This window comes from Lampris incognitus, chromosome 2, assembly GCF_029633865.1.
Source record: "Lampris incognitus isolate fLamInc1 chromosome 2, fLamInc1.hap2, whole genome shotgun sequence".
Lineage (NCBI taxonomy): Eukaryota > Metazoa > Chordata > Actinopteri > Lampriformes > Lampridae > Lampris > Lampris incognitus.
The window spans coordinates 115438819-115449623 of record NC_079212.1 but is presented as its reverse complement, the minus strand read 5'-3'; the positions used below and the strand labels follow the sequence as shown (position 1 = coordinate 115449623).

The 10805-nt window shown below is 43.7% G+C and overlaps 1 protein-coding gene across 1 annotated transcript in view; it reads left to right on the top strand.

The window, feature by feature from the left end:
- The first annotated feature begins 1086 nt into the window (after nt 1-1086).
- Nucleotides 1087-10805, top strand: part of LOC130131577 (copine-9-like) — a 208637-nt gene continuing 198918 nt past the window's right edge. Inside the window, exon 1 of the mRNA XM_056301330.1 lies at nt 1087-1163. Within this exon, the coding sequence (XP_056157305.1) occupies nt 1087-1163 (77 nt within the window). The remainder of the gene's footprint in view (nt 1164-10805) is intronic.

Below are 10805 nucleotides of genomic sequence, written 5' to 3'. Positions count from 1 at the left end.
CCAAACCGGAGGTAACACAGTGATCCCCGTATTGGTAGGCAACGGAATAGACCGCTACGCTACCCGGACGGAGACCTGACATTTCTGAACCTGAAGGTTAAACTTTTGAGTCTTAGTCCTAAATGGTGCTGACGGCAAATCTCAAATCTTTTGGTGTACAGTCTAGTTCTGTAGTAAGTGCTATTGGGAAGAGGTTAGGTTTAGATTAAAAAAAAATAAAAATAAGAAGAAGACACTGAATACTTTGGGGGGGGGGGGCACAAATACCGTTAGGGGCCTCAAAATGGCTTTGGCCGGCCTTGGAACGGGAAGAAGCTTAAAACACGACCAACAAAACATGGGTAAAATTGCAACAGAACAACTTGGCAAGGAAAAAACGAAATTAAATGGGACAAAATAACATCAGGCAGTAGGCAGGATCAAAGCAGTAGGTTAACATATATATTTCACTGATTATCCAAACGCCTGTCCAAACAAATTACTTTTAAGTTTAGATGCAACTTATTATCATCGTTATTATACTTAAACTGGCGGTTAGCTAGATTCTGCATGCAGCGCACCTTGTTTGCGACCTGCTGACATCAAACACGTCGAATTTGAACCGACGTGAGACGCCGGAGCGAGCCTCCAGGTCTCACGCCGGGGAACTCGCCCGAGTCTCTGCTTCCACCTGCCGATGTGTGAGGAGAAATGCGGAGGGAAAGAGCCCCCCCTGCCACACACACATACACACACACACACACACACACACACACACACACACACACTCTCTCTCTCTCTCTCTTTCACGCTCCCCCCCCCTCTCTCTCTCTCTCCATGAATGAAGTGATGCTCTTCCTCCATCACACCTCCGTGCACGGCACGCCGCCCGCTCCAGTCGCAGGTATGCGTGTCAACTGCAAGAGAGCGACCGACAACACAACCTACTACTACCACCACCGGCACTTGGCCATTTAGTCCTCCTCTCCCCGGGGTGGATGGGACAAAAAAATTCGGATCGAGTTACCGGGATATAGTGTCAAAATAGTGTTTTTTGATACGTGTGCCAACTTCAGAAATTAAGACGAACTGATACTGAGCCCGGCCATGGCGTCTATAGGGGAATTTGATCCGCTCAACTCCACCGTACCTGCGACCAAGATTGAAGTCACCGTGTCGTGCAGGTAAGACCGAATCTGAAATGAGGGTTTGTACACTTAATTTTTGAAATATTTATGTCAGAATTCATGAGTAACGGCGTCTAACGTAGGCAATCTTGGATGCTTTATAAATGACGAACTCTTTTGTGTGCGTGTGTGTGCGTGTGCGCGTGCGTGCGTGTGTGTGATTGTGTGTCACGAATCCCTATCTGGATACATATGATAGCTACTTTCGCGCGTTATTGGGGCGCCCTCAACATTTGAACAACGTGCGTGCTCGCACGGACCAACTCTTTTTGTAAGGACAAATTTACATGAACAGTGGGTGCAGAAGTGCGTGGGGTGCAGAAACCAACGGTGGGATTTATTCGGAGTGCTTTCGAGAGCTCCGACGCACACAACTCTCAAATCACACATGCATGGGTATCATCAATACACCAACTAACCGACAAGGGAAGCACAGCTTTTCCCATTGTTGTGGCTTCTTCTGTGTAAATACCCACACAGGCTCATAAAGCACCGGGAGGAAAATATTTAAAGTTGTGTGTGTGTGTGTGTTGTGAGGGGGAGGGCGAGGGGGAGATCCATAGTCACCCCTCCTCCTTCACTGCCAAGGAGCTCAAGAAATGGTATTTCTGACGTTAACGCTGGGTTAGATTTTTTTTTCCTGCGATCATTTTTTTTATTAGAATTCAACAAACCAACAAAAACCACCATATGTCATGACTTTATGAAACATGCAGAGACATGGGATTAGTATTCTTTCAGCAAGCAGGCTCACAACGGGGCCGAGACATAAGAACGCGTCATGGGATGCGTTAGAACACGAACACAAAGTAATGATATTGACGATAATGACAAAGCTAATAATTAATTATGAGAAGGGATAAATAAAGTAAGGAAATAGTAAAAAGTGCACACACGCACACACAGGGAGTTAAACATCTGAACACACTAGATTGACCTTACAGAATGTTTTTCAAGGAATCAGTGTACTATGTCCGGCATTTGATGTGTTCTCACTGGCATCATTCATTTGAGCTGTTGAGACCTCCACCTATATGACACCTAAGAAGGAGGGGGTCTGAGATTTCAGTTTGGAAAGACTGAGATATGATTTAGAATCAAAGCACATTAGTTTCAGCCACTGTTTCATGTGTCGCGAGTTAGATAGTTAGGATGCAACGTTGTTCCAGAATTGTACCACGTGCCCTAAACCGTCATTCAGCACAGGTTACAAATAGGATCAGTGATGATTTTCATGTGATGGAGTTTGACAGGGGTAAGGTATTGCAGTGAATTCAGGGGGGCAGTCCGGGACCGTCGCCACAGTCGAGACGTGAACCCGGATCTCCTGCACCGCGCGCGACAACTTTAACCAGTCGACTAAAGGGTCCGACCCGTTAGCCGGGGCTAACATGTCTACTTATCGTGTACGTTACAGTATGTTTTGTGCAAAACGAAAAATCGGAAGTGGATTTGCTGATGATCTGGGCTGCGAGATGCGTCATGGATGCTGGACCATGCAACATTTCAATCGAAATCTTGAGTTGAATCTGGGCAGTCTCGTCTCCACGCCTCTTCCAACCAAAGTGCGACGAGGTCTACCACCAGCGAGGACTGACAGAGTTCAGTTTAGACAGCGTACCCGTGGTTTCAGCCTGCGTAGTCAATCATTTGCGGCCTGGGCGGGTGGGCAGAGGACATATATGCCCTGAGCAATGACCCAAGTTGTAAATAAAATTTAAAAAAAATGGAACCTAGCAGATTGGATGCATGTTTGATATCAGAAAAAGAAAGTAATCCATGATCATTAAATATATCTTTTAAATGGGTTTGGATTAAACCTGTTAAGACATTGTAAAAAATAAATAACCAGTTATTTTCTTGCCCGGTGCGGGATTCAATACGGGTGTACTGCACCACAAGGCGACATCACTAACCGCTCGGCTAAAGGATCAGACCCGTTAGCTAGGGACTAACGTGTTTTATTAGTAGTTTACAGTCGTCACCCTCCCCGGAAGCGCGCCCTCGCGCTTTGTTATTCCCGCACTCCGAAGAGACTTCTGAGGATCTGCACACTTCCGGATCCCACCGCTGCCACCAATGTAACCGGTTATTGTTTTGACCGGTGCGGGATTCGATACGAGGTGTACTGCACCGCAAAGCGACATCACTAACCGCTCGGCTAAAGGGTCAGACTCGTAAGCTAGGGGCTAACGTGTCTTATTAGTAGTTTACACCAGGATACTGCTGCAGACAAACTCAGCACGTGCAAATCACAGGTAACAGAGCAGAATCACACCTGTGAAATGGAGAAAGTGAATGCGTGCATGTGTGTATGTCTGTATGCATGTAGGGAGGATGTATGGAGACGTCTGGCCCCTAAATGGTACATCAGCTGTGATGCCACACAGTGGAGCTCCCAATCTCCTCAGGATGAAAGGAGGAAAAAGGGAAAACTATACTGTGCATTGTCCATCTTAGGAGAGAGATCCCTCCTCTGTTGCTCTCCCTGAGGTTTCTTCCTATTTTTTTCTCCCTGTTAAAGGTTTTTTTCCTTTTAGGGAGTTATTCCTTATCCAATGCGAGGGTCTAAGGACAGGATGTTGTGTTACTGTAAAGCCCCTTGAGGCAAATTTGTAATTTGTGATATTGTGCTATACAAATAAAATTGTCTTGACTTGACTGTGGCATTGAGCAATAAGATAAATTGTGGAGGATGGTAAATAGGCACTGATAAATGAACAGGCCACCGATCAGATTTACAATAATATTGTAGAGCTGAAGGAACGGAGAAGACCGTAGGTTCACACTTTAGCCGTGTAGGCAACTTTCTTTAATCAACGGTAAATCAGAGAGACAACAAAAACCCCAGCTCGACTGAGCGGAGGCGGCAAGAATAATCAGAAAACTGGCTGAACAACCATAACTTAACCCTGCGTTAACCTGCCAGGGCAACCCTGACTTAACCCTTAGTTCCTGGGGTGAATTCTATCCCCAATACGTGTCCACCACAATATCACAGTATTTTTGGTCTTGGTATCAGTTTTTTCCCTTTTTTTGTTGTTGTCTTTTTGTAGTGTGGGACAGCAATGTGTGTGTGGAAACCCAGAGAGGCCACCTCAGAATCACCATCTTGTTCAGAGAAAATCCTTTTCATTGCCAATAGATAGATAGATAGATAGACAGATAGATAGACTGATTGATTGATTTGACAATCATAAAATACACATAATAATGCTTCTCCTGAAGAAAGTTACAACATACACTTACAGATTAAAGAACACAATAAAGCCACATGCTTATTTCCACTGTGATCATATAAGGGTGGGTGGGCAAGATGCCAAATCCGGCAAGACCGACGGGTACAAGTACTATCCATTTAATCACATAACAAAAATACCAAACGGACAACAGTGAGTTAATTTGTGCAAGGATCCCATTCTGAGAGACTATTTGCAGCCTTTTCTTCATCGCTTGCTTCGCTGAGTTTCAGTTATACAGGGGGTTTATTCCATTCAGTTGCAGCCATTTATAAAATGATAATTTTGCCCCATTGAACTGTTGGATCCAAAAAGAATAAAAATCTGTTGAGTTGCCTCTTGTTGCATATAAAACATAAATGCTAATAAGCTGGTCATTTTGACAGTGCTATTCCTAGTAATGAGCATCCCCCCGGAGAGGACAGCCAATCTGGAGGAGCCGTCTCGGTTCCCTGACACTGACAGAATGGGGTTGGCTGTATTCCCCTTAGAAAGCCACTCACTCCAGAGCAACTGGACATCAGCTGTGAACACGGGAGAGAGAGAGAGAGAGAGAGAGAGAGAGAGAGCGAGCGAGCGAGAGAGAGAGAGAGAGAGAGAGAGAGAGAGAGAGAGAGAGAGAGAGAGAGAGAGAGAGAGAGAGAGAGAGAGAGAGAAAGAAATGGTATCAGGAGACTGGGAGATCTGCCCTAAATAGACTCATTGATAATCAAAACATACTACACCTACTCCTCTGGAAGCTCTTACGGCTCGCTCTCAAATCAGGTTTGATCCGCAGCTTACATACTGACTGCCTATCACAATCAAACTGAGCTTGTTTCTCATCGATTGGCTCGCAAAGCCATTTGCTACCTGTCCATGACGTGTGCGAATGTGTTTAGCCCGATATTAACTTAACATGAGTGATGGAAATAACACTACCTAAAATCCAAATGGATTTTGTGTTTTCTTATTGCTGCCGATATCACCAGCCCATTTGGAAGGGAACCCGCCATTGCTCAAAAGTCCCCATTGCGAATCTAAAATGTGATTAAATAGTAAAAGTAGCTCATCCATTTTGTAAGCGATCAGGGACCAGCTCGACATCTGTCTTACACAGACAACAATCTACTTTCCTCTCAGGAAACAGCAGCGTACTTATTCAATTCACTGTGTGTGTGTGTGTGTGTGTGTGTGTGTGTGTGTGTGTGTGTGTGTGTGTGTGTGTGTGTGTGTGTGTGTGTGTAACTTAAACCACCTACCTTGTGGGGACATTCTATGGGTCCCCCATGAGGAAAAGGGTATATTTTAAGGTAAGGACCTGGTTTTAGCCCCCCCTTTTTTATTCTCCCCAATTGTATCTGGCCAATTACACCACTCATCCGAGCCGTCACGGTCGCTGCTCCACCCCCTCTGCCGATCCGGGGAGGGCTGCAGACTACCACTGCCTCCTCCGATACATGTGGAGTCGCCAGCCGCTTATTTTCACCTGACAGTGAGGAGTTTCACCAGGGGGATGTAGCGTGTGAGAGGATCACGCTACTCCCCCCAGTTCCCCTCCCCCCTGAACAGGCGACCCGACCGACCAGAGGAGGCGCTAGTGCAGCGATCAGGACACATACCCACATCCGGCTTCCCGCTCGGCACGGCCAATTGGCTCGGTGCATTAATGTCGCGCTGCGGAACTTCCGGGTGTGTCAGTTTGCGTAAGAACTTGCGGTACAACCGGATGCTTACGTCCTACTGAATCATTCGTTAGCCGCTAACTTATCCGTCCGAAATCTTAATTTCGTCCGAAAAATCAGTGACTCAAACAGGGCAAAAAGGGGCGTTCAAGTATCAACGCCGTGAATCAGGCTCCACTGAGCACTGTTGTGTGCCACAGTGTGTGCGTTTTCGGCGCGCTATAATTCTCCTCTAGTTTCCCCTCATTCCCTACTAACTGCGAGCGAGGAGCTAAGCGGCTCGCGAAGAAACAGAGGGATGCGTTTACCGTCACCTGAAATAGTAAGGAAAAAGGCATAAAATCCATGTCATGAAGATATTGTTCATATTCCATTAAAAGGGTTGTAGAATTATTGGTCTTAATTTGAACCTTTTGAATGATTTTGTGATTAAGAAAGAAGAATAAGTCGAGACAGGACTTACATGGGTTCAAGAAAAACTCAAAATCCAAAGTAGCATTTCAGCAGCACAGGACTGCATTGGGCATGCATTCTAATCAGTAATTATTTTTTTCATTTTTGATTCTGGAAGCTGTCTCAACTGATTCATTTAAAGGAAGTATGAATATGTGGATAGTTACACATAGGAACAGTAAGAAGATGCGTGAGTGGAAGGCGATAGTTCATAAGGTGAGTGGAACATGTGACATGGAACATGGAACAGAAATACTCAAGCCATTTTCTGGGGACGCCATGCTAAACATGCTGCAACTACATTTCAAAAGTATGCACGTATTAAAAAAAACAGACTGATGTTTTGCCTAACATCCAAACTCTGGTAACACTGACTCCCCAGAACATGACTGAGAACTATACCTAGCTAGCTGTGTAAGCTACCTAACTGCTCATCTTCCTACTCTCAATTGTGGGGTTTCTCATGCTTTCTCATGGACCTATAGCAGGTCGCCCTGACGCTGACCTCTGCTGTACTTTTAGCTTTGTTTGATACTGAAAAAGAGACAGATTTACGTTAGTCAAGAATGTAACGTTACTGATTTTGTGCTTTTGAATGTAGATGTAAGTTAGCAACATTAGCTGACTAACAAAAACAAAGTATGAAGGTAACGTTAGTTGCAAGGCAGCCAGCTAACGTTAATAAATCAATCTTATCAATCTTATATAGCGCTTTTCTAATACTCAAAGTGGCTTTACAATAAACGGGGTGAGACAAGACGACAGATAAACATAACACAGACATACAGGGCTGGATGGGAAGGGGGGCTACGAGAGGGAGAAGCGGCAGCCACACACGATGCCAGCAGTACTCTCCGACTTGGACAGATACAAAAGGTTGCGGTTAGCTAGCTAACGTTAGCTAGCAGGCTAGCGCTAGCATAGTTGATAATAATTTTATTGATATAGTACCTTTCTAAAACAATGTTACAAAGTGCTTCACAAAAGAACAAAAACAAAAAACAAAACAGATAAAAGCAGACAAGGCAGGAATAAGATCAAATAAGAGTAAGAATAAAAACAGTAAAGGTAAAAACAAATATCAAAAATTTGTGAAAGCTTTCATGAAAAGAACATTTTTAAGATGGGATTTAAAAGAAGCAAGAGACTTAGTTCGTCTTACCTCAACAGGAAGAGAGTTCCATAGTGTGGGGCCCTAACAGCAAGAGCCCGATCACCCTTTGTAACCAACCGAGACCTGGGAATAACTAGCAGGGCTCCATCTGCAGACCTTAATGGTCGAGGGGGGGACTTACCAAGTCAATAAACCACAAATGTATAAAGGAGCAATACCATTTAAAGCCTTAAAAGTGTGCAGTAAAATTTTAAAATCAATTCGAAATATAACAGGGAGCCAGTGAAGGGAGGCAAGCACAGGAGTGATATGGACATGCCTCCTTGTCCCTGTAATGAGCCGAGCAGCGGCATTTTGTACCAACTGCAGACAGTGGAGCGAGCCCTTGCTGATACCAGAATAAAGTGCATTACAGTAGTCGAGCCGAGAAAAGATAAAAGAGTGTACAACTTTTTGCAAATCGGCAATTGATAAAAATGACCTAATTTTGGAGATTAGCTTGAGTTGGAAAAAGCATGACTGAACAACATGTTTAATTTGATTGTCAAAACTGAGGTTAGCATCAGATATTACCCCAAGATTCCTAGCAGCCTTTTTAAGACTACCTTAAAGACCACCAAGATTAGTAGCAAATGGACTGATGGAATTTTCGGGACCGAGCAGAATGACCTCAGACTTATCATCATTAAATTTAAGAAAATGTTTGGACATCCAGGATTTAATGTCAGTGAGGTAAGTTGTGAGATTTAATAGGGTGCTAGGATCAGTGGGTTTTAGTGGGTTTTAGTGGCATGTATAACTGAGCATAAAAATGGCCCATCGTGATTTTGAATGACCTGGCCAAGGGGCAGCATGTATATAGAGAAGAGAAGGAGGCCAAGAACTGAGCCTTGAGGGACACCACAACTCAACTGAGCCACTGAGGAGGTAGAGTTACCCAGAACAACAGAAAAAGTTCTGTTGGTGAGGAAAGAGTGTAATAAGTTAAGAGCCGAGCCCTTGATGCCAACCCAAGACTAAGTGATGTTGGAGGATGTTGTGATCAACCGTGTCAAAGGCAGCGCTTAAGTCCAAAAGAACTAAGATTGAGCAGTCACCTCTTGTCTGCATTCAGCAGTAGATCATTAGTGACCCAAAGGAGCTGAATCAAGTGCAACTGGACTTGGTATATATCCGTGAAGACGTTTCGCCTCTCATCCAAGAGGCTTCCTCAGTTCGTGCCTTTCTGACTAGACCAAGCTAGTCTGACTGACTGGTGATGAGACTCAGAATTTATCCTCTTTGGAGTCATTGTCAGAGCTATAAATGTCCATGGCTCTTTGTGTTCCGATGTTTACCAACGCCCGTCGCTAACAGAGCCATAGATAGTTAGCGACGGGCGCAGATATGTACCAAGTCCAGTTGCACTTGATTCAACTCTTTTGGATAACCATGACCTGGATGAATGAGAACATTCACTGACATCATTAGTTACCTTAACTAGAGCTGTCTCAGTACTATGAAGTGCTCTAAAGCCAGACTGGAAGCTATTAAAAAAAGTATTTGTGTTCATAAAAGGAATCAACTGAGAAGAAAGTAGTCTCTCCAGAACCTTAGATAAAGAAGACAATTTGGAGAGTGGCCTGTAGTTACTTAGGGACAGGGGGGGTCCAAATTAGGTATCTTCAGCAATGGGTGAATGATGGCATGCTTAAAACTGTCTGTAAAAGAACGGGAGGCCAGGGAATTATTAAGAATTTGAAGAATAACGGGGCTGATAGTGAAAAATACCTCCTTGAGTAGCTTAGTGGGAATGATGTCTAGGATGAAGGAGGAGGAGCTCATATTGGAGACTGTGGTCTCCAACACTGAAATTGTAATTGGTTGAAATTGGGTGAAATAGGCAGGATTAACATGGGGAATGGAACAAAAAGAGCCTGGCTGGATTTTGGACCTAATATTCTCCACCTTGTATACAAAATGAGTGAGACATTTTTCGGGCAGCTCAGCATCAGGTTCAAAAAGAGAAGGGGAGGGACCATTAATGAAAGAATCAATTACCCCAAAGAGAACTTTAGGATTTTGGTTATTATTCAATATTAGTTCAGAGAAGTACGCTGATATCGCATCCTTAACTGCCTTCTGGTAAATTAACATTTGGTTTTTAAGGGTGTTATGTGTTAATTCGGACTTGTTGGCCTTCCATTGTCGTTGTTTTTCCACAAAGTCTTCTAAAGGCATGGGGGTGATCATTCAGACAGAGGAGGTTATTTCATTTTTGTTTCCTAGTTTTAAATGGTGCAATTTGGTCGAGGATGGATTGGCACTGATCATTGAATGAATTTAATAGTGCATCTGGATTGAGTAGTGATAAAGAGGGATTAAAGGATGATGAATTAAAAGCATCATAGAATTTAACTGCAGAGCCAGCATTGAGAATGCGAGAGCATGTTTTAGCATAATGACTAGGAGTAGCGAGCTGTAGTGGGACTTTGAAAATGATAGCTTTATGGTCAGATACAAGCATGTCCACCAAATTGAGAAATTCGAGAGAGAAACCAGATGACAGTACAAGGTCTAAAATGTGACCTTTGGAGTGTGTGGCCCCTTTAACAGATTGAATGAGGTTAAAATAATCTACAAGATCAAAAAAAAGTGAGGTGATGGAATGGGAAGGACAACACACATGAATATTAAAATTGCCAAGAATAAGCACCCTGTCATATTTTGGCTTGACAATAGATAAAAGGTCAGAAAACTCAGGGATAAAATTAACTGAATTAGGGGGCCTATAAATTAAGATGCAGAGTAAAGGCGAAGGGCCAGTAATTAAAAAACATAAAACCTCAAATGAGATAAAATTACCAAAATTAACAGGATGGCACTTAAGCCCTAACTTGTAAAAAACAGCTAGACCGCCCCCTCTACCAGTTCTAATGATGCCGTTACTCACCCTTGTAGTTGTCGATGTAGCTCAAAATATACATCTTAAACCCCTTTTCTTTTTTACCTGTCTGAGCTACCAAGGCAGCATTCACGATGCGATGTACATCGTTGACCGTGATTTTAGGGAGGTCCTGCAAACAGCGAGTGTAAAACAAAGCCATCGCTTGTCTCAACAAACCAGACCAGAAGTTCTTGTGCAGGTACTCGTACGTCGGAAGTCGAACGATGCCATCTTACGCACTCA